Source organism: Neopelma chrysocephalum, unplaced genomic scaffold, assembly GCF_003984885.1.
Source record: "Neopelma chrysocephalum unplaced genomic scaffold, ASM398488v2 Primary Assembly neopelma1_59, whole genome shotgun sequence".
Lineage (NCBI taxonomy): Eukaryota > Metazoa > Chordata > Aves > Passeriformes > Pipridae > Neopelma > Neopelma chrysocephalum.
In genome coordinates, this window is record NW_020897714.1 from 27723951 (window position 1) to 27747760 (window position 23810).

Sequence of the window (23810 nt, forward strand, 5' to 3'; positions counted from 1 at the left end):
GCGTGTCTGGATTTGAGGGGGAAGCTGGTTTGTATCCCTGCACAGTTACTCTGCTGAGCAAGAAAACAAGTTAATCAGATCAGTATTTCACTTCTTGTTATTTAGAGTGTCAACCATTAGCAAGGAGAATAGCAAACAACCATAATCATGCAAATTCATTTGACTAACCGTATCTAAAGACTGAACTTAGATCAGTACAAGAAGCCAGTGTGATAAAATCTGCTAAGGGTTCAATGAAATAAAGTAAAATATCTCTATTTAGCAGCAGCAAAAACGTCCTTGTTTTTGTGAGGATATTGTATTATTTGCTGACAGAACTGCAGAAACTACAGCTGTAAAAATGCATTTTTGCTGATATAAACTGCCCTTATTTTGCTGATAATAGGTCTCTAGTAGATCTTTTAGAGCAGGCTGGGCTTTGTGCTGGTTAAACCATGACAGGCTTTAGTGTTGGACTGGTTTTAAAGTGGCACTGAGTTATTAAAACTTACTTCATCTTTCTGGTTGTAAAATGTTGCTTTGACTGTGAGTTTTTATAAAGGATATTAAGTGGGTTGCTGAAGTTCTGCCTGGTGTATTCGATAGTGGAGAAATTATCAGAAAAATATTACAAGTAAACAATCTTAAATAGAAAATAGGAAAGTGTTTTACTGGAAATAGAAGGAAGGAAAATAATAGAGTCTTATTACAAGAGAAATGAAAGGTCTTTGTATTATTAATCAGATTTGGTTGATTGAAATTAATCTTAGGTGGCAATGGTGTTTAAAAATACATGTTGTCCTTTTAATCCATCATGTTTGCCTTAGTTATTATTCTCTGTTATGTTTTTTTAATATGAAATATTAATACAAAAGAATGTAAGACAGAAGAAGCACCAGGACATCCCATGTCAGTTATGCTTAAATCTGGATTGCCAATGGGCTCTTATGACCCAGCAGATGGGTAAAAACTGGATTTGTTGCACTGGAAAAGCACAAAGGAGACATGTGGGAAAAATCTCTTCGAACTGCTGTTTGTTTTCTGTGCAATATGTCATGTGTTTTTCCCAATGTGATAGTTAAGATATTGTGTGTCCTGTTGGATTGTATGTGCTCTGCATCCTTCTGTGGTGCCATATTTTGCAGTATGTTAAATGTGTGTGATGCTTGTGCTAAACTTGTCCAAAGAATGTGCTCAGGTTCCACCTGCCCTATTCTCACATCCATTTGCTCCCATTTTCTAAACTTTCTTTAGGCTTCCAGTGTCCAGTGCATCTGGACAAAGCAATAGAATTAATTATTGTGGAAACTGGGTGCTCTCATCTCCCTATTCAGTTTTAAAAAACCTGCAGAAAATAGGTAGAGTTCACGGTGGAGGGATTAGCACATACATAAAGCAGATACTGTGTGGGCAGGTTCCATGTGATTGTCTCCCCTAAAATGCTAGCCCAAATCCCTTTGCCAGCACCTTTCCTAGATCATCCATCAGCTCAGCAGAGAGCATCAGCCATGCTGGAGCATGAAGTGACTTGTGAGATGACCAGACAGGTACATCCTCCTTCCTACAACTTTGTCTTTATTCATGTTTTCTACCTTGGTCTCCAAATTATCCTTTCATATATATATGTATATATATACATATGGCAAGCAGTATTCTGCAGACACTAAATGCTAGTATAATCTAGGTAATAAATGAAATAAAATGAAAATCTGCAGAATATTACAGACAGATATTACTTTCTGGCTGTCTTATGAGACATTATGAAGAGTGTTTTGATTTTTAAACATATGTCAGAGAGAAGATAAATAATCAAGCCATAAAAGCATTTTCTGCCCTCTTTGCAGAGGCTTCAGTCCATGGTACGGCTCAGGAAGAGCCAAACCTTCAACACTTAAGGCATGTCCAGTAACAGCACTGCTTGTGCTGGGGCTTGTAATGAAACTTCTGGCATGGGGAATTCCCACTTGAATTCTGCTGAGTTCCTTATACCCACCCCTGCTCATAAGACGGAAATCTGATGGCAGATATCAGATTTCATCTCCTCTGGAGTACCGAGAAAGGTGAACTCCAGGATTTTGGAAGGATGGGTATGTTATTTCCGTGTGGGAATCTGCCTTTCATTATTCAATGTAAATAAGCCATTTAAGTATCCATTGCTTGTGCTTTAAACTTAAGGCAAAAACTGTTTTGATGACAATAGGGTGGGATTTTTAAGTTCTTTTCTGTGGAAGTCCTAGATGATGAAGGATGTTTCCATTTTCTGTTTGCACGTAATGAAGATAGCTATGTGCCAGAAGATGAATGTTCTCAGGAAGCATTGCAGGGTAATGGCTGAATAAGCCTCTGGTTTTGTTTACATATCCTAAAATAAAGTTGTTTGTCATCATTTTCTTGCCTTCTATAAATATTAGAGAGTAGATAATTAAACAATGCCAACAGATTTCTTATTTAAAATAGACCCAAAAGATGGCCTATCTAAAAGTCAGAAATCTCTTTGCTTTCATGGTCTGTGATCAGTGACATAGAGCAGCCTGATGCTTTCTTGTGTTTTGAATATTTAACTCCCCTATATAAATTCAGTTTTGTTGGGATACAGATAAATATCATTCAAAATACCTCACAAACTTATGGCCTGTGGATTATTCTGTAAAGGGACAAGAAATAAAATATCATGAACATTTGAAGTAAATATTTATCTCAGCTTTCTGTTGCAGGAAGAATGGACAAGAACTTATTGGCAGTACTGTATCAATCCATTACCTAAAGCACTGCAATATTCAGTACACTATTTCTTATGAATAAGGGCCTCAGAACTCTTACGTGCTTTGAGAGCGTTATGGCTTCATTTTCAAGGGGAATGTGAAATGTGAAACAATCTCCACTGAATCTTGAGTTTACTCAAAGGACCGATTCTCTTCTGAATGTAGAGTAACACACAATTTGTCCTGAGTGTTTGTTGTTGTGATTTAGTCCAAGTTTAGCAAACCCATCTATTCTGAGGAAGGAGGACTGTCTGCCCTCTCTGGTACAGGCTTCTGGATGTATGTGAATGTGCTGACACAGATCTGTGTAACTGTCTGAAGATGCTGAAAAACATCAGATAGATATTACGTGTATTGAGATTTAAGGTATTTTAGCTAGTGAAATGGTCCTTCCTTTCATTCAGAGAAGCAAACCAAGTGATAATGTTCAGTGATACTGCATCTGGCTTTCTGGATGGTCTCTGGTTAACGTAGTCTGTGTGGCATGAAGTACTGTAGTTTTCTGTTCACATACACATTGTAGCCTGTTGTTAAAAAACCCCACAAACTCCAGCAGTCAAATTCACAATAGATTAAAAAATAACTTAGATTGGAACAGCTCTTTGGAGATCATTTGGAGATCAAGCCAGCTGCTCAGAGCAAGTCTGATTGGATCAGGTTGCTCAGGGCTGTGTCCAGCTGAATCTTGAACGCTTCCAAGGACAGAGATACCACAATCCCTCCATATAACCTGTTCTAGTGTTTGACCATCCCTGGAGTGAAAAATATTTTTCCTTCTGTCTAGTCAGAATGTCCTATGTTCCTACTCCTGTCTTTTGCTTGTCCTGTCACTGTGTACCTCTCTCTGGCTTTTCTGTGTTGTTTGACCAGGGAGTTGCCAGTAGCACTGAAGTCACCCCTGACCCTTCTCTTCTCTTCTCTGGGCTGCACAGACGTGGCTTGCTCAGCCTGTCCTCAATGCAGTGGGTGCTCTAGCTCTGACCTTCTTTAGTGGCCCTCTGACTGGCTTTCTCCAGTAATTCCATGCCTTTCTTGCACTGAATAGCCCAGCTCTGGACAGATGTTGCTTCAGATGTCATCCCACAAGTATCATGTGGAAGGATCACTTCCCTGGACCCACTCTTGGTTTTGTTTGCCATACAGAGTATATTGCTGGCCCATAGTCAACTTGTTTTCCAACAGGACCCCATGGGCAGGGATACCTTCCACTAGACCAGGTTGCTCAGGATCCCATCCAACATGGCCTTGAGCATTTCCAGGGATGGGGCATCCTCAGCTTCTCTGGGAAACCTAATCCAGTGCCTCACCACCCTCACAGTAAGGAATTTCTTTCTAACATCCAATCTAAACCGACTGTCTTTCAGTTTAAAGCCATTCCCCTCGTCCTGTCACTACATGCCCTTGTAAAAATTTGTCAGAGTAGTTCTGGAACCTTTGTTGAGTTCTGTCTTTCTGGTTTTAATACAGTCTAACTAACTGCACAAAAATCCCCAAATTTTGAAAGTTACAAAGCCCTCTAGAGCAGCTAACTCTTGTTGTTCTCCAGTGCTAATAGCCCTGTGAATCATTAGACTTTGGCAGGGTGGTTCAACCTGGTGCTTCTCCAACTGTGGGACACTTGCAAAAATATGGAAGAGATGGTCCTAATGGACAGAGCTGTTCCTTGCTCTCAGCTTGATCATGCTCGTTGTAGAGGGGAGGCTGGGACCTTGAGTGGAAGAGATCTTGTTTATAAGGTGCAAATTTCACTCTCGAAGAGTGCCTTATAAAGCAAGGTAATTGAGGTAAAAATTGGATTAAGTGATCACAGTTGAATTTGTTCTTCTCTCTGTCATAGAGAAGGTATACATTATCTAGGTACTCCTACTCCAGATCCCCAGTTTATGATAAATTAGTGTATTGGACTGTTCTCCAATGCTTTGTGCTCTCCCAAATTGCAGGAGATTTATACAAGCGATGGCCTTGATCCTGCAAAGTGTTGGCCTTGATCCAGGAAAGCACTTCAACTAGTAATTAATTTTCAACTTGCATACATAAAAGTTAAGTACATGTTTAAGTGCTTGGCCAGAGCACTTGGTATTTTGCAGGCCTAAGCCCTCTGAGAAACTACTAGATCTGCTTTTTTTAATGTAATTCAGTCTGTCACATAAAAAGATGCCATAATCTTTCCCTCTTTACCCCCACTTTAAGGAGACAAACATTGTTCTTGGATCAAATGGAGAAAAAAAAGAGGCCATTTGGAAAAAAAAGAGTAATTAAGAGGGCTGCCCCATGTTCAGAGTGCATGCTTGTGGTTAATGGGAACTTCTACTGCTGCTGAGTGGATCACTTAATCCTTTTATTTCTGTAGCTGGCATTTCCTAAGTTTTTTTGCCAAACATCAATACCTTTATAAAACAGTCATCTGTTTTTGATTTATAAAAATGTGTCATGAAACTCCAGCCAAGGGATCCAAAAGTTTTATAAATTGACAAGCTAGCTAGTCTTTAATTAGTGTAGGAGAAAAGTGGTTCTTTATTTGTTTTTGCTTCATTCATGTAATTTATGGAACACCACTGGAAGAAGAAAAAGACTAGCACAAATGGTTTTACTTAGCTTAATTCACAAGCAAAATATTCTTCCAGTTACACAACTAGAAAGGGAAAATATCTGCAAAGCCACATATGTTATCAGCTGAAATTTGCACCTTATAAACAAGATCTGGTTACTTGACCATGCCCCTGAGATGAAATCTAAGGCCAAAGCAGCAAGGTGTTCACGTATTTTCTGTTTCCCCTGAGCCCTTTGTTTCTTTTTCTAAGCCCTGCTATTCATATTTTTTGTAGACCCTGCACAAGGAAAATGTTGTTTCAGTCCAGCTAAACATCCTTAGATGTTTGTTCAGGAAACCTTCTCATTTATCAAAGGAGAGAAATACAGAGTGATACCAAAGAAGTTGTAGCTCAAATAAATAAACATCCCAAGATTTTTGTTAGGGAAACTATTTCCATTTTCCATGGCAATAAAAGCAGAGCAGTGCTGGGAAAAGAACAGACTCGTCAGAGTCTCTCAACTATCTCTGTTCAGAATCCTTAGGATCTGAAGAGCAGCCTCCTCTAGCCTAATGATTGACTTGCTAAGGAATTATTTAGAGATCCCAGGCAGATTTAACATAGAGATATTTTAATTTCAAAGTTTTAATTTAACAAAGTCATAAATGGATCTATAACAGTACTTATTGTCTAGGAACATGCAGAGACTCTGCAGGGTTTTTTTAAAGGAAGGGAAGTGTTGTGGTGCCTCCAACCTACTGATGTGAGAGCAGAGTTGTTGAGAGCAAATGTCCTGTTTCCAGGTCATAGTACCTCCATCCTCTTGGCACTCTCCCTTCAGATGCTTATATACATAGATTCATTAAAGCCTATATCCTCCCAGCTCTTGAGAATAACACACGGAAACAGCAATGGGCTGAGGACATGCTGGGTATGCACACTGAGGAGAGGAGACACGAGTGAATCATTAAGTCTTTGTTGAAAAGGTCAAGCTGGGGACTTCCATGTCTCTTTAAAGTAGTTATTCAGTGGGATAACCTAAACATGTGCTTACAGGAATATTCCTTTCTGGTTTTTTCCTCCTTCTCTGTCCTGCAGGTCCCAAGGGAAGAAGGAGGAAGCTGTAATCTTACTGCGGGACTCCATTAAATATGGCCCTGAGTTTGCAGATGCTTACTCAAGCTTGGCCTCACTGCTGGCTGAACAGGTAACAGGCATCACTCGAGCTCTCATGCCTTCTGTGCATGTGTATGCACTACTGCCACAGCCACAGCACCTCCTGCACATCCCAGTGGAGCACCCTTGCCTTGCACACATGTGGTGGCAGGAGTGGGTCCATGGCTCTCTGCAGAGGGCTCCCAGGCTGCTCTACAGATGGCTTTTTCAGGATGGGAGGCAACTCATTCACAGTGAGTAATTACACCCACACAGTGTGGCTCTGAATTAAATCACTGCTGGAGTTGTGAGTAAGTCCCCTCTCTGCAGCTCCCGGTGTCTATGGGCGAAGTCCATTGCACCTTGGATGTTGTGACAGCAGGATAAACGAGCACTTCCCCCTCAGACATACACACCTCCATAGATAACCTTGAGATTGCGTAACAAATCACTTGAAAACTGGGAAATGTCAGAAACCAGTTGGCCTCTGTAGCCCGAATTCTGCCCCTTGCATGCACCCATCGGGGTACAGCCCTTAATTACCGTGGTAGATGACCACACGTAGGGAGTGGGAAGGCTCACTGGCTTTATGTTGCTCTTAATGAGCAATTTTATTTAACCTCATTGTTCATGTGCCTCCAGGCCTTATTTACTGTGCATGGCCCAGGCTGAGCTCTGGAGGCAGGATTACTCATTTCCTTTCAGGCTTGTTCTCCACGCTCGTTACTCGGGCTCTCCCTACTCTCTGTGGTTAGGTAATTTATTTCTTCAACGTCCCTGTGAGGTGAAATATTGTCCCCACAGAGGAAAAGAGAAGTTGAGGCACAAAATCCTTGAGTTCAGAAGAAGCCATGAAGCATGAGTGCCCATGTTGAGACCACCAAGCCCTGCAGGAGCAGATGAGGGATGCTGTGCTTTGGGCATTGCACCCATGGACTGTGGCCACAACCAGTGGGCAACAAGGGCAGATGACAAGGTCCCCCTAACTGCACAGCTCCAGCACACATCTGCAGAACCTTTTGGAAACTGAATTTTTTCTCCTTCAATTTTCAGTTCTAACTGTTCCACAGCATGGTGTGCTAAAGCTTTCTTAAAACGTTGCCAAATGTAGATACAGACAAAGCAAAACAGTATCATCTTTTGCTGTTTTCCATTGATCTGGTTAGTGAAATCTTCTCTCTGTAAGGGAAGTGTATAACTTTCGGTGGAGCTCTTGTTCTGGTTTAGCCTTCTTTAATGATGTAGACTCTCTACAAAACTCACCTATGATATATGTGGATTACTAAAAGATATTATATTTTATTTTCCCTTTTAAGTGAATTCCAAATATTATCAGTATTATCTGCATGGATCTAGAAATATAATCTATGAATTGAAAGACGAGCCTTGTTGAATGGGAACCGTGTTTTGAATAAGCCTGTCAATGAAGAGTCTCCTGCAAGTATAGGAAATGAGTCCTCTGCAGTAATACCTGGTTTTAATATTAATTGAAATTATTAATTAGAACCATCGATTGTAAGGTCAGCAGAGCAATAAAACCATTATAGAGTCCTGAGACCTTCTGCCCAAAGCAAGTGCCATTAGTAAGTCCAGCAATTATTCATCTCTCTTACGTGTAGATTGTCCATCCTCTTGTGACTTGAGTAAGTGGTAGGGAAAAAAGATAGTAAAATTTCCTCAGAAAACAGCAATTTTCTGCAGACTTTTAACACCTTCTCATGTTCAGCCACAGCAAATGACTGTGCACCTCCTGCCTTGCTCACCCATCCTGGTGACCACAGTAGGTTCTGCCCTACAAATGCATGCTGCTGCCTGTGGCTGTGAGCTGCAGAATCTTACCCTCCAGGGGTACAGGCAGAAGTTTTGGCATCTTCAGCCCAAAAGATAATGACAGGAGCCCATTTTTCAGTTTTGGGTTTTCCTCTTTGCTCAAGCAATAGTCTTGAAAATGGCTAAAAGTTACAAACCTGTTTTTTTTGTTTACTTGTGGCCCAGAGCCTGCCTCACAGCTGTAGGGGTATCTGTGAAATAGTGCCGGGATTGCCTTGACTGGTCCCACACAGCACATTCCCCATCTTAAAGGAGATGAATCTGAAATAGGGCGTTATGGTTTGTTTCCTTCTACACCTGTAAAGAATACTGCAAAGAGGAATGTCTCGTGTGCCAGAGGATTAACCTGTAACTTGGTGTAATTGCCCTCTGCTCTCCTTGGTAGCTGATTCTGAAGGCAGAGCTGACATGGAAGAACAACTGCTGCATTGTATAAAAGAGTTTGGCTTGTTTGTGCCTTTTATAAATGCTTGCTCTTCTGGCTGCTCTTTCTGCTTGGAATCGTAACTCAGTTGCAACATATTGTGGTTTTCCTTATTTTCCATGATCACTGCAGTGGTGCTGATAACAGAAATCAAACATTTTTGCTGATTGTTTTCACAACATTCCTGTGACACTGGTTCTTCAGGATTTACTCTGATGCACTCGAACAGCACCTTAGTCCCAGCCCTTGCAGTTTCACCCACCATTTCGTGCTACTTGGTGACTCTTTTCAGGTCCTGGTTTCAACTGATTTTCTGTGTGTGTTTCTTAGAAAAAGAAACTTTTTAACCCAGAAGAGAGCCTACTCGGTCATAACCAGACTGAAAAACTGAACTATATGAAAATCAGACTTAAAACCCTGGAGCTCAACTGAAAGATTCTCATATGCATAATTTTTTTAATATCATAAAAATCTCATACATTTTATAAGCCAATCTTCTGAGTTTCGTGAGGTTGATGAATGTTTCATGAAGGTCTGGGAGTGGAATTATTAAGTGTTAATGAGAATCAAGCCTTGATGAACTTAGAGCATTTCTCCTAAGAAGGGGAGAGGTTGTAAAGGGGGAAAGCTCTGGCACAAGAAGCTGGTTCCACCCTTCCCACTTTCTGACTGTGCTTAATGCAAACAATTTGTGAGAGAAATCATCCCAGACTGGGCGCTGAGCCCGAGGCGTGCAGGGTCAGGATGTGAGGTGCCAAAAAAGCAATGCAACCGTGCTAAAAGTGCTCAATATTGGTGAAAGTGAATGTTTTGACGTGGAACACTGCTAATCCAGTTTAACACAGCCCTTCCTTGCGGGTTTATGATAGGTAAATAAAATTAACAAACTGACGTGCGTGCACCCAAAGCCTCATTCCTTGGCTGAAAATTAAAATCAGAGAAAAAGAAACTAATACATAAATTCTGGAAAATATGCTCAAAAAATTGCTCTTCATTTTAGTCAATTCTGATGATCATTACACTTCTCCTGACTCCGCAGGACAATGTTGTCAAAGTCATGTCAGTATATCCAAAATGTCCAAACTTAAGCACTTTTTAAAAACATTATTCTGTGTTTTATTGCACACTGTCTTTTTTGCTGGCTGACCTTTATCATGTAAATGTGAAAGGACTTAACTGTGGCAAACTGGGTGATTCTGTGATCAAGTCATACTCTTCCTATACTCTTCCAATTAATTCCAGCTCTCCAGTTCTGAAATAGGAGGTGAGAAAAGAGTCTTCACATTAAGCAGCTACAGAGCCAAAAGCTCCTGTCAGGTACACCCTTTAAATTCAGAGAAAGCCCAGGAGGCTCCACTATTTGCAGGACTTGAGGAGAGTCTATAGCTAGGAATAGACCAACCTCATATTTCGGTGTGGATTCAACTCCTGATCAGGAATTCTGCACTGGGAGCTCCAGGCCCTCCTCAGCACAGACCCAGTTGGCTGATTTTACTTGGGAGCACTGTCGGGAGGCTGTGGAGTTTGTTGCTGTAGGGCTGTGCTGCTCCACGGAAGGGGAAGAATTGAAAAAAGCATCTTTGGTGCTGGAGGCTTGCCTGCCACCCCTCTGCACTGTGCTTGTCTCTGCTGTTCACAGCCTCCTTCCATAAATACACCTGACAGCAAAGCTCTGAGGTTAGGGGGAAAGGCAGACTGCAGTAACCCGTTTTAGAGAGCATGCAGGCGGTGGGCACACACTGTCTGACTAGAGGGAAATGGAAACCTTATTAAGTTGCTATTTGATCCAAACAAGACACCCTATTTTTGTTTCAGGACCAGGCTACCTGTAGCTCAGGCTAGATAGAGCCCAGACAGTGGGATGCTTTCTGTAGATGGAGTGTTCCCAAAGAAAGATGTGTGTTTTCTAGAAATGCTCAGCACCAACAAACCTCCTTGAAATCTGTGCAAAATGTAAAGGCTCAGTGCATCTGGGAATCAGCAAGGTGGCATGTCCCATCAATCCCAGTGAACTACACCTCAGACATTGACAAGGCTTCATTTTAATCTGAATCTGTCAGATTTTCCTTGCTCCTTCATTGCCCTCCACCCTTCTCCATCTTCCTTTATTCCCCTGTACTTGCTCCCTGCCCCCCAGCTATCACACACACCCCCCAAGCTTTCATTCCTTATATCTTCCCCACTGCTTAGAGAATGAACAGCAGAGCTCCTGAGGGGAAAAGTTAGCCAGTGAGATGCTCATTAAACAAATAAAATACATCACCTCCCAGATGACAGATATTCCTCAACAGAACAAACACAATCCCTGGCTCTGTGTTTTTCCTGGCCGGGTGTGTGCCCAGCTGGGGGGGTTCACTGATGTTGCACGGGAGCCACCTTTTCACAAGTAGCTACAATTGCAAAGGCAGGGGGGAAAGCTGTCTGCATTGCTCTGGGGTACCAGGTGGTAGCTATATCACACCCATGCCGTGGGATAAAATTCTGCCCTCCTAGAAGGTGGGTTGGGCTGGTGGCCCGAGCTCCCCGTGCAGTGAGGGAGTTGTCACAGACTGCAGGTGTGCAGCAAATGGTGCTGACAGCCTTTCTGCCATGGCTAAGAAATCTCCTTCTCTTTTAAGGAACGGCTTAAGGAAGCGGAGGAGGTCTATAAGGCTGGCATAGAGAATTGTCCAGAGAGCTCCGATCTGCATAACAACTACGGGGTTTTCTTGGTTGATACAGGTAAGTGAGAAGGAGCAAGGGATTTTCCCCTCTCTGCCTTCTTTGCTTTGATTTATTATATTCAGCAGTACACATCTAAAAGGGTGTCAAAAGCTTCCAAGTAATAGATGTGCCTCCACGGTAGCTTGGAAATAAGTATCCCTGTGCTGCTGAGATGGTACAGAGTAATGAAATTTGTAATCAGAGCAGGCACTGTGTGGCAGTGGTATCCAGCCTGGCTGTCTCCTTCGGTGTTTCTCACCACCTTCGCGCAGGCACTTGTCCTCTTCAGTGAGAGCTGGGCAGCGCCCTGACAATACTGCCTTTTCTCCAGGAAGGCATGGCCACATCAAACCAAATCACAGGCACACAAATGGATCATTACACTCTTTGGGGCACGTGCAGCCCCACTTGGTGACGAAGCAGCTCTTTGGCTGTAAGGGTTGAATGCCATTGCTATAAAAACGAACATGGCTTTTAAACAACAATCGTCTGTGAAAACAAAACCTTATATGCTGTGGGGTGAATTGATTTTTCAAGAGCTCTATAATGGCATCCTTTATTTTCTGGGCTCCTGGTTCCCATCCAACTTCCTTGGCACTTTATGGCATTCACATAACACCAACAAAAATGTCACTGTACTTGCCACCTTTTATTGACAGATTTATAAGCAAGGGCAAATTTGACAAATGACTGGTGGAAACGGACTGCTGTCTCACTTTGGTCCCTCCAGAAAGGGACCAGGAAGTGAAGAAATAGTGTAGGCTTAAACTGTGTGGTTGCTACCCATTCTGCCCCTTTCACACTGTGTCCAGCTCCATGGTGCTTGGGAAGAAAGGATGATGGTGTCTGTCAGTCTGCAGCTGGCTGTTCTACCTCTGAGCTGATGCTTAGCCATCACTCTTCTGCAGTACCAGTGTGAAACAAATACAGAACCAAAATGAGTATTCATAATCAAAAAAGGCATCATGGCATTAGTGACAGAGGTTGAGGTTCTGAATTTGTGCCCTGGCAAGATTCAAGCTTGCAAATAATAAAAATTCCCGAGTAATTTCACTCTGATGTTGTACTCATCTTTGCTTGCCAACCCTGATAAACTGTCCCATTCCTGCCAAAATTTGTGATTCAAATGTAGTGCAGAGCATTTTCTGTTTTTTGCACTTGTGTACTCTGCCAAAGTCAAAACTAACATTTCCTGGTTTACTCCTACGCTTTCCTGCACATGAACAACAGGGAAAAGAATCCCACTGACTTTTGGTACTTCAGGCATGATGTGTCAATAACCCTCCTAGAGACGTGACAAGGCATGAAGGAAGTGGCTGGTAGTGAGCCCGTCACAGGCTGCGCTCTTCCCCAGCGGCACAGGGAGATGCTGTGAAGCACCACACCAATTAACTTGCAGGATTTTGTGCAACAAGCCTCCAGCAAGTGTCAGCTCTGGGGAGCCACAGCTCTAGACAGCTCTGCAGTGGTCATAGGCACTCGATGTGTCTCCCTTAATGATGCGCATTACCCCTGTGTGTTGAGCAGACCGAGGTGTGTGCCCAGCTGCTTCCCAGGGAATTTTGTAGATATAATTTTCAGAAACATCTGCCTGCTCAGTGGTGAGGAAAGATTGAGGCTGCTGCTGGATGTTTTCAAAAAGTCATACCTTGAACGGTACGTGGTCAGCCTTGGGTGAATCTTAAGCACATCTAAATCTCACTGCAGATGTTCCTTCTCTCTCCTGTAAAGAAGATGCTCAGAAGTGTCCGTGTGACTTTGAAGTTGCATAGATGGTCTCAGAAAAACAAACTAGATCTGAAAAGCTATGAAAATAAAATCCTCACAGCAGCATATGTACAATGCTCCAACAAGTGCAGGCTGTTTTCAAGATCTGCTTTCCAGCTAGAAATGGCATTAAATACATTGTGAAGTGATTTGGTTTAAAAAAAAGCCAACACTCAAAAGCTTTGTTTGTGGACAAAGCTCCGTGAGTATTGGTTTCCATCAGATTACCCGGTCTGGAGTTTGCAAACCAATTAAATGAGCTCTGGGGTTAAATGCATTCCTGAAATGCTGAAACTTTATACTTTTACCGTTTTTTGCTGAACACAAGTATGATACTAAAACCAGAACTTTGGGCTTTGGGCTAGTGGTCTCTCACCTTTCTTTTTGCATTGTATTTTGTGGTGCTCGGTGATGTCATGGGCTGCAGGACCTTGCACCGGTAGATATTTTCACACAGCGAAGCAGTGCCACCCAATGGCTCCTCTGCAGCACAGAGATGGTGCCTCTGTGCTCCAAAATAGGCACCTGAACACCTCTGGTCTGGGATTTATTGCCCCCAGGTGGGAATTAGCTGGTCACTGGCAGCTACTCCCAGTCTTGTTGAGCAATGCACAGAGACTGAGCTGGAGCTCAGAGCAACACAGCAGAGGTGGAGGGAATAGTGTCTGTTTGGAAAGAGCTGAAACCATTTGCTGCTCTGGTGGTGGCGTGGGAAATACTGGGTGGCTTGTTCTCTCTTCTCCGCTGCCTGTCTCTCCAGTGGACCAGGTGGAATAATGCTCTACCAGGAGATGGCACACGTGCACCAGCCCCCTCTTTGGGGTGGGCTCTGTCCTTAGCACAGTGGGTACATCCCCCCCTGCAGCATGGTCAGAGGGTGCTTTCAGTCAGGAGTCATCTTCTGGTGCTGTACCCTTGACTTGAAAAACCGCATCCCTAGAAAATCTGTTTCTTGGGATCATCTCCAAATGTTGCAGTCTGAATCTTAGTTTGGACAGCAGTTTTTCTTACACTTAGTTTCAAAAGGCTGAGGCAGGATTTCTTTCTCAAAGAGAAATTGAGAAATTGCATAGAGCAATAGGTGAACAAAAAACCAGAGCATTACTGTATGCTGAATTAGTGACAGGATTTTTCTGATGCACCAATTTAATAGCTGTTCTCCTCTCCAGGGTCTCCTGAGCGAGCCATGTCCCACTACAGGCAGGCCATCCGCCTGAGCCCCGCTCACCACGTGGCCATGGTGAACCTGGGCAGGCTTCACCGCTCCCTGGGGCAGAACAAAGAGGCTGAGGTGTGGTACAAGCGGTAAGGATTTGGGATGGGAGACAGAGGTTTTCCTCCTCCCCCCATATGGCTGTCTCTTCTAAAGAGTTTCTGATACATGAATCTATCAGAGCGTGTTTGGGGTTTCCTCTCTTCATTCTCTATCTGTTTGAAACTAGATTTGGCTATTTTTGAGGAGTGCTTACAGAGGCAGCCCGGCCTCAGGCAGTGTTGACTTTCCTGGACCATCCCCAGGATGGACACTGCTGCTTTTGGCTGGGGGATGCTCTAACAATAAAATTGGAGGTTTATTGGGGGCATGAGCAGGTTGTGAGCACAACTCCTACCCTGCTGGAAGCTAGTCTGTGGGTGTTGCACCAGTAACAGCCATAAACGCTGCTCAGCCCAGCACCAAACCCTTGGCACCATCAGGAACTCTGGCTCTTCCCAGCAATGTGCCAGCAGGCAGGCTGTGACTCCCAGTATGCAGCAGAGCGGACTGGTGGGGGGTTTTTGCCTCCTTTTTGTCACACATATATTTATGCTCGCAGTCCCCAGGTTCCACCACCATCAGCCATCCCCACCCCTGCTGCATGCTCATGTGCACTTTGGAGGTGGCTCTTTCCCCTTCTCAAGTGGCCACAGGGATTGCTGCTGTTCCCTTCCTGGGACCTTACATTTGTCCTTCCCAGGTTGGGATGAGCAGGGTGCAGAGCTTCGCTGCTCCATCCCAGTGCAAGCAACACCTCGCTCTTCCGCTTTGATCCTCACACCATCTGGAAGCATTTCTCTTTCCTAAATTCCAGGGCCCTGAAGGTATCCCGGAAGGCTGAAATCCTGTCCCCGCTGGGGGCTCTGTATTACAACACAGGGCGCTATGAGGAAGCGCTGCAGATTTACAGAGAGGCGGCGTCGCTGCAGCCTTCGAACAGAGAGATCCGACTGGCGCTGGTGAGTGTGGAGCCAGGGCAGGGCCGCAGAAGGGGAGCACCAGCCACTGGGTGCAGCATCATGTATTGGTTGAGTTGAGTGTTGAGCTTTTTAAGGTCATAATCCTTTATAATGTGTCTCCATAGGCTCAGGTTTTAGCAATGATGGGGCGGACGAAGGAAGCCGAGAAGATGATGAACCATATACTCAGTGAGGACGTGGAATGTCTGGAGTGCTACCGCCTTCTGTCAGCCATCTACAGCAAGCAGGAGCACTATGCCAAGGTACCATGGCCGTGGGGACTTGCCCAAGGACTTGCACACAGAGGTTGAATTTTACACTCCGTCTCTCCAGAGACACATCACGTGTCTTAGTGCACATCCAGTAGATTATTTTTTCACTAAAACCTTCTGTAAATCTATGTACTGGCACTGAGGCTAAGTGGTGTAGTTTTCTTATTGCTTACAGCTCTTGCTGCTGTGAGCCCCACTGCCCGTCAGCCCTAGGCATATAAAAAAATCATTTCCGCATGTTTTAACGATGTGGGGCAAACAAGAGAAGGAGGAAGAAGACTCTTATGCTGGGATTCCTCAGTGGTGAGGAGAGAGTGAGCTGTGGAAAGGCACTGAATATGGTAATGCAGTGTCTTCTTGCTTTTTCACAGGCACTTGAAGCTATAGAAAAAGCGCTTCAGCTAAAACCAAAGGATCCAAAAGTCATATCAGAGCTTTTTTTCACGAAAGGAAACCAGCTAAGAGAACAGAACCTCCTTGACAAGGCTTTTGAGGTATGACTGCTCTAAGATCTATGGATAGTTTTGTAAAAGATAGAGTTAGCTCATTGCATTTAATGCTTGCTGGTGCATGTACCTTGGCTATTGGCTGTAGGAGCTCAGAGCTCATCGCTGGTACAGGGAAAGCTATGGGCCAGCTAACTTTACCAGATTTAATTGCACCTTTTTTCCTCATTCCTGTATGGAAATACAGCTCCCTGCTCTGGGAGGTGTAAGTTCAGAGTTGTAGTGGGGTTATGGAGGAGCCTTTTCTCATTGATCAGATCCAGCCCCAGCTGGATCGATCCAGCCCCAGCCCCTTTTGCTGTCTATGACCAACTCTGTGTGACTCAACTGGAAGCTTGGGGACTTGTGAGTACCCACCATGCTGTTAAATCTCATCTCATTAACTATCAGTTGAGAGATGGGCTTTAACTGTGGAACAGGAAGTTTGGGAGCTCAGAAATTATGTTAGTATTAAATAATAGTACAGAAGCAACCTGGTCAAGTGGAAGGTGTCCCTGCCCATGGCAGGGGAGCTGGAACTAGATGATATTTAAGGTTCCTTCCAACCCAAACCATTCTATTATTCTCTTATTCAGAGAATATTATTAGGACAGTTCTGAATAGTCTCAATATCCTAGAGATGTTTAGTCCTCGTTTGAATCCCTTCCTGTTGTGACACTGTAAAAACGGTGCTGTTTAACAGTGTCCAGAAGGTCCTTGCTGCTGCTTCTCCCACAATGGCAGAAGCAATGGCACTGCCCTCAGGTCCTTGTAAAACCTCCGCACAAGTGGCTGTACCATAGTCTGCTGCCAGCTCCAAATTAAAGCCTTGCAGATAAAGAGCAACCACATGGCTTGTGGTTGGCAGGCATTGTGGTTGTCACTGCCCAAGGAAATGACCCTGATGTGCAGGAGACCCCAGTGGTGCAGGGGGCAGGGAGAGAGCAGCAGGTACAGCTCTCCACACACTGCTGTTGGCAGGAAAAACCCGTGAGATGAACTCAGCCGTGAAGCAGTAAATTATATTGCCTCTGCTGTAAAGAAACTGAAATTCAGTTTGTGCATTTTATATGAGAAGAATTTGAAATTACATTTTAAATGGCTTCAGGAGAGGAAACTTTGTTTCTCTTTCCCCTCCAGCACTGGTTTTGTTTGAAGAGTCAGACTCTTAACCTAAAAATGTTTCATGTTTATGTAGAGCTATAAACGGGCTGTGGAGCTCAACCCAGACCAAGCACAGGCCTGGATGAATATGGGAGGCATCGAGCACATCAAGGTATGATAATTTTGCTTTTCCTTAAGCTGTCAAGTATAGAGACTACTACTCAGGACAGAAAGCTAAATTGGTTTCAGACTGCCAAGAGTTGCATGTTTGTGAACAGTGAGTGTCCCTGACATTTTTTATCCAAAAAGGAGGAAAGTCTCTCCACCCCAACTAGGATTTCCCAATCAGGCTGCTTGTTAATATGCATCCTGCAATGTAAATCTCACATTTTAGAAGGGCAGGCTGCAAGGAACAACCTGCCCATCTCTAAAACTTTCCTACTTCAGTTGTTGACCTACCTGAGAAAAATGTCACCGTGAGTCGATTTTTAATGTTCCTCTCTCCCTAATTAATTTAATAAAATTGTCTAATGCAGAATACTGGCATAAAATTATGGAAATAGACAACCTGCCCTGTGGTTGCTTATTTTTTTGAATACTTTAGCATATCATTATGATTTGGGTCTTAAGGAGTCACATTGTATGATGTCCTTAAGCTATCCTGTTGCTGGGTAAAACTAACTCTCCTGGTACAACATAACAGAAAAATGTAAATCTCCTTCTTGCCCTGTGTGTTTCATCAAGTTTAAGCTAACAAACAGCACTTAGTGATCTATTTCATAATGAAGAAGTATTCTCATAAACCTAACAGTGTCAAGTTTTATAAACCCTGTTTCCCCTCTATTATGGTCTTCACCTTTCCCTAGAAATGAATTTTCTGTGTCAGGGAATGCAAATGAGATCTGTCACTCATTTTCTTTGTAGGGGAGCTACGTTACTGCCCGTGACTACTATGAGAAAGCCTTACAGCTGGTTCCAAACAGCAAGCTGCTGAAGGAGAATCTGGCCAAACTGGATCGCTTGGAGAAACGGTTTCAGGAAGTCCAGGAGAAAGACCAAACATAGCGTTCAGTCACCAGTGGAAAGACACTCGTGCCCCTTGGAGAAGAGTATGGTGGAAGCCTGTTGCTCAGAGTGATACTGGAGGAACTTTGATAGGACTCAGAATTATGGAAGGCAGATTTTGAGTGCATGCTTATGTTTGACCAAAGTTACAGGAGACATTCAACTCCTGTGGGACATGCTGGAGAATTAATGAAAACCTTCCTTTAATCAAGATTTATGTTTAGGCTGAACCCATTTAAATCACACCAGGAGTGTGGGTGGGACATGTACCTTCAATATCTTGGTTATCACTGGGGAAACCATGGAGACAAAGCACTCATCCATTGCAGCAAGGGTGAAGTAGCATCTCTTGTTACTCAACACAGGCTCACCTCGTCCATGTAGGGTACCACTGATGGACTTCATTGCAAGTGCTGCCAGGTCCTGCTGCAGACAGGAAAGATGGTCATAATGGTCACATAAAAAGGTTCCAAGGGGTTAATGCTGAGGAAATGGTGGCCACTTTTACAGCTCTAAATGAGACTTGAAAAATATCCTATAGAAAGGGAAACTATCTAAATATCACCCTGGAAGGATGATTCCAGTAGTAGGGCAAATGATCCTTTGAGGGAAAACCTAACCTGAATGTTTTACTCATTAGATTGTAATTTTGTAGTAATTCAGGTTCATGATAACAGTTTTGTCAAATATCATATGGCTTTACCCTTTGCCCTCTCCCTCCAGGCCAATAGTTGTTACTCTGAAAAAAATGGAAGCATCTAGGAAGCTCTAGGATTATTTATCCTCCTGCTCAGTCCCCAGTATGAAAAACAAACAGCATATCAGATCAATAGAGGAGGTAAAATAAAGCCACAGAGAGATTAGGGAAGATTTCCTAGCCTGGAAAGGTACTAAGGAGGCTCTTCTATGGGTGTGCAGGGACAAAACCCACTTATCATGGTGATAATACTGACAAAATACTTTGTCAAAGTGTTCTCACCCCCTCCCCTAAGAGATACAGAAAATGGCCTATAGCCAATCAGTCATAAATCTATATTTTTAAATACTGAAGTGGGAAAACAAATTCTCTTCAAAACTGGGGCTTATATTGTTGAGCTTTATTTATTTAACTTATAATAATCAAATAATTAATATATTTTCTCGGTTTTATATGAATTGGGCAATATCCTTCACAGCTGGCCGCATGGCTGGGCGTTGTGACTTGTATTGTCTGAAGTTATTAAAACTCAGTACCACCGAGGCGTGCTCGAATAATTCCATCTAATGATTCCAAGGTAAATGGCTGCAGAGCACATTGGACCACACTGTCCCTGCAATAACAGCACTTCTGCTGCTTCCACCAGGGTTTGTATCAGTTCGCAGAAAGTGTTGGTGGGATTGTGCTTGGTGCCTTTGGGTTTGGACATCAGGGTAGGTCATCAGTTTGTTCCTGTTGCAGCAGGAAACCGCTATAAAAGTTGTTTTATTTGAGCTTTACTGTGGCCAGTCCCTGCAGAAAAGTAGCCCAGGATTTGGCATTATTAGTAAAGGACAGTTGAGATTAGGTATGCCATGCCTTAAAACACATCTGTCAGGAAAGGCCTGTGTGGCAGGTGCCTGGATTTAGCTGGTGCTGACCATGGCACCTCAGCAAGCTCCAGATTCTCTCAGTGTGATGGGACAGATGTGCTGGTGGCTTCATTGGTTTAATTTTAAAAGCTTGGTGTGTAGCTGCTACTGGTGGTCAAATTACTGACAAGTTATTGATGTGACTCCAGCTGTGTTTGGAGCTCAGAGGGAGTCCAGACTGCCCTGCCAGGCTTGAGCCAAGGAGACCAGCCAGTGCCTACAGCTGGGCAGAGGTAGGAGGGAGAGACCGCTGTGGCAGAAGAGGCAGTAACATGTTTCTGGGCTCTCTCCCACCAAACAAGCTTCCCAGGGGATCAGCTGAGACCAGAATAAGCAAGTCTTTTGCTGGTGAATTTTCTCTTCTGCCCCAGCCCAAGCAGCCTACTTTGCTTTGTGTGGCCAAGGGCAGGTTTGAGCTCCTGGAGTGGGGTCAGCAACCCTCCCTTGTCTTTTCACACAACTTTTGTGGACGTGGACTTGCTGAACTGATGTCTCTGCAGGTCCCCAGTGCAGGTGCTCTGCTGGATACCGTGCACAAAGTAGCTTTGCACAGCCCTGGGCTATCAGGATGTCCAGAAGGAGATGGGGTCATTCATTGCGAGGCTGTTGCCAGTTCTTTACTGGGATATTCAGAGATACCCGGACCATAAAGCTCTCTGCCTCTCCCCAGAGTGAGCCTGTCTTCAGGGCAGCTTCCCCAAAGCGCCGTGATCCCAGGCTGGCCGGCTGCCTGCGGTTCCACCGCGTGGCAGTGGGTTTGGGGGCTGGCAGAGCAGTGTTTGGTGCAGCCCCCTAAGCGGTACCGTGCAAAGCCCCCCGTGGAGCATCTGCAGAGTGCTCCAGCAGCCAGCCAAAGCATGGGGGGTAGGGGTGGGGGGAGATATGCCTCCTTGAAAAATAAGTATCAACTATAAACTTTGCCTCATAAAGATATATTAAATAAATACTATGTATTCTACAAGCCTCACTGCAGTGTGTGGCTTTAAAATTGTGGCCAATGAAACGTATTTTTTCAAATACAGAAGAAGTTGTATTTTTTATAGCAATGCTTTGTGAGAGGGAAGACTTAGTTTTATGTTTTTAACTTCAGCTTAAATATTAGTTTGTCTTTCCTGAGAGACCTGGTAGAAATTATTGTCTCCCTCTTGTCCTAGAACCCGATCAAAGCCATCTTGACCTCTTAAAACTGGTGCATGTATAGAAGTATAGTATAGCTTTGGGTGCCCCTCTCCCAGATTCTGGAGAAGGATTATCATTTGTGCAACACTGTTTTACTTGCAGAATAATGGAGAAAAATGAGACCATCCTCCCAGTAAGGGAGGTGGTTTGGTTGGAAAGCATGGCATGTGTTCATCCACTTGCCTGAATTAGGCAGATAACAGATCCATAGACTTTAATCCCAGGTGAACCAGTTTTTATATGCTGAAAGGGTGACTCTCCACGTTTTGGAGCTGGGTTTATGGTAATTATGGAGAGAGGAGGGCTCACTAATGAACCCCACTTTCTTGAACCAGCACTTTATACCCCATCTATGCAGGATGACAGTCTGCAAACTGGCAGCATATTTGGAGAATGGCACAGACCGTGAGCTACCAAAGCAGTTAAACCCTTGTGAAGTTCTGAGCTGACTCCCTGTCTTGTTGGTGCCCGTGCTGAAATGCTGTGTTTGTTCAGGGCATTAATCATGTGAAAGGTTTATTGCAGTCAAAGAAGAATAATGGAGTATGATATGAAATGGGTTACCTCCACCAAAATGGAATGCTATTGTGAAAGATAAATGGAGCGACTTACCTTGTGATAAACTGTATGTTATCTTAATTAATCATAGGAAATGTCCTCTTCCTCTAGCATTGCACAGCTTCTAAAATAATGAGTTATAAATACATTGTTTTCTGCCAAGTCCAGTGCTCAGCATGGTTAGCAGAGATTGCAAATTAATAAATGGCTGAAGCTCTGCTTGGTGGGGCAGAGTTCATGCTCTCTGCAAGTTGCATTGGCTAAACGTCAGTGCTCACCAATATTAAAGCAGAGAATTAATGGAAAGCTGGTTAGACAGGACTCTCATGTACTCACTGTGCATTTTAATCCTAAATAAGAAACATAATAATTGTGTTGCTTTTTCCTTTCTCCATGAATAATATTTGCAGCTGATGAATTTTGTTTTATTTTATTTCTAATTTAAATTCCAACATTCTTTACTTCCATCCCTTTTCTGTCCCCCAGGATAAATTATGCAGTGGGGGGTTATTTTCTCTCTCTCATAGAATCCTTGGACTAGATTTTCCAACAAATATGTAGGCAATTTGTTTTGGCCAAACAATAAGTAAATGCAGCAGTGCAAATGGCCTTAATTCGAGATCTTGATGAGGACAGGGGGCTGTGCATGCGTGTAGGTGGAAAGAAGTATAAGTAAAAAAAAAAATTCCAAGTGGAGAGCCTAACTTGCAGGGGAGGCTGGATACCCCTAAAATTATCTAAAAACTTTGAAAGCTTCTCAGCGGTTATAGAAGCCAGGCCAGATATGGTGTATAAAGAAGATAACTGTCATTCTGATTTAATAATTCGGCAATTCAGAATATCATTGTATGGTCTTTTGCCCCACTTGTCCTCCAATTCAGTGAAGCAGTTGGTGTATGCTTAAATCTTCTCAATCTTTTTGTGATTAAGTTTACCAAGTGCTCAATTTCTATCTTTCATATATGCAATTATGCACAATCTTTGGACAAAATTAGCCCTTAGTGGGTTTTTTCCCCCCAACCTTCAGTCTCTTGCAGCAAAATGCACCATTTTGCTTTCGTGTGTATTTAAACCCAGCAGCAAAAAAAAAAAAAAGGAAAAAAAAAAGAAAAAAAGGAAAAGAAAAGAAAAAGGAAAAAAAAGCGCTTGGCATTCACTAGTGTTTTATGGTGGCAAAATTGCTTCAGGTAACCTCGATAACTTTGTGCAAAAGTTCATTGCCATGCTTGTACTGACTTGCTGAAAACTTTTTCTTCTGGAAAATACCCCCAGTGGTATCCTCTGTAAAAGTTATGGCTTCTACAACTGTATTACTGTAGAAATCTCTGCCTGAAGTGGATGTCACTCTGTGTGTTCCTCTCATGCAGGAGTCGTTTGCATTGCCTGCTGTTCATATGGTTCTTATTTCTGTATCTAATTTTTTTAAAATAGTCGTGCATATCTTTTAAAAAAAAGAAAAACAAAAATAAGAAAGCAGCCCATGGAATAGAAATCTTTTAAAAATAAATTCACATTTAGCAGCAGCTGGATATATGTCAGCGATACAGGAATTTGCAAAGTCTTTGCTTTTTTCACTGTGGGATTAATGGCTAGATTTCACATAAAGGAGTTATGCTCAAAGTCTTTGCAAAAGAAAATGTATGTAAATGTCTATTTTATATAAAAAGTAAGAAAAGTAAGTGCTGTGCCTGGTTTTGTTCTCTTTCTTTAGGACCAACTATGAACAAGTTCTTCTGGAGGTGGAAGGGCCAGAGTTTCTTACTCCACTTACATTTTACTGCCCCTGGAGTCCCAGTTATTGGTCATATAGGAGCAACTGTGCAGCACGTGTATTTGACTGTGGGCATATAAAAATATTGGAGGAGGCATTTTTTTGGAGCCTGAGCATGAGAAAAGATGTGGGCTGGTGCTTACATGGTCTTGATGGTTGGACATGTTATTCTGACATAAGCTCTTCATGTCAGGCTTTATGCCTCTGTCAGGAATGTGCCAAACAAGTCTACAGAGTGTGAAGAGAAAAAAAAATTAAAAAGAAACCAATTTCATTGTACCTTCTTCCTGGCAGACATGCTCCAGCATCCTCCTAGTGTTTGAGTTCACTCAGGGGATCGTGATGGTGATAAACACCTCTACTGAAAATGGACCTGAAAGAGAATCAAAAGCCCTGAACGTGT

The 23810-nt window shown here is 43.2% G+C and overlaps 1 protein-coding gene across 2 annotated transcripts in view; it reads left to right on the top strand.

Annotated features, from left to right (window-relative positions):
* TMTC1 (transmembrane and tetratricopeptide repeat containing 1) overlaps nucleotides 1–23315 on the top strand; it is a 145230-nt gene extending 121915 nt beyond the window's left edge. For both annotated transcript variants that reach the window (XM_027680631.1, XM_027680632.1), the window contains 8 exons: nucleotides 6371–6479; nucleotides 11300–11402; nucleotides 14321–14456; nucleotides 15221–15365; nucleotides 15491–15628; nucleotides 16009–16131; nucleotides 17321–17398; nucleotides 18151–23315. In XM_027680631.1, coding sequence (XP_027536432.1) covers nucleotides 6371–6479; nucleotides 11300–11402; nucleotides 14321–14456; nucleotides 15221–15365; nucleotides 15491–15628; nucleotides 16009–16131; nucleotides 17321–17398; nucleotides 18151–18291 — 973 coding nt within the window. In that variant the 3' untranslated portion in view covers nucleotides 18292–23315. The remainder of the gene's footprint in view (nucleotides 1–6370; nucleotides 6480–11299; nucleotides 11403–14320; nucleotides 14457–15220; nucleotides 15366–15490; nucleotides 15629–16008; nucleotides 16132–17320; nucleotides 17399–18150) is intronic.
* The last annotated feature ends 495 nt before the right edge of the window (nucleotides 23316–23810 follow it).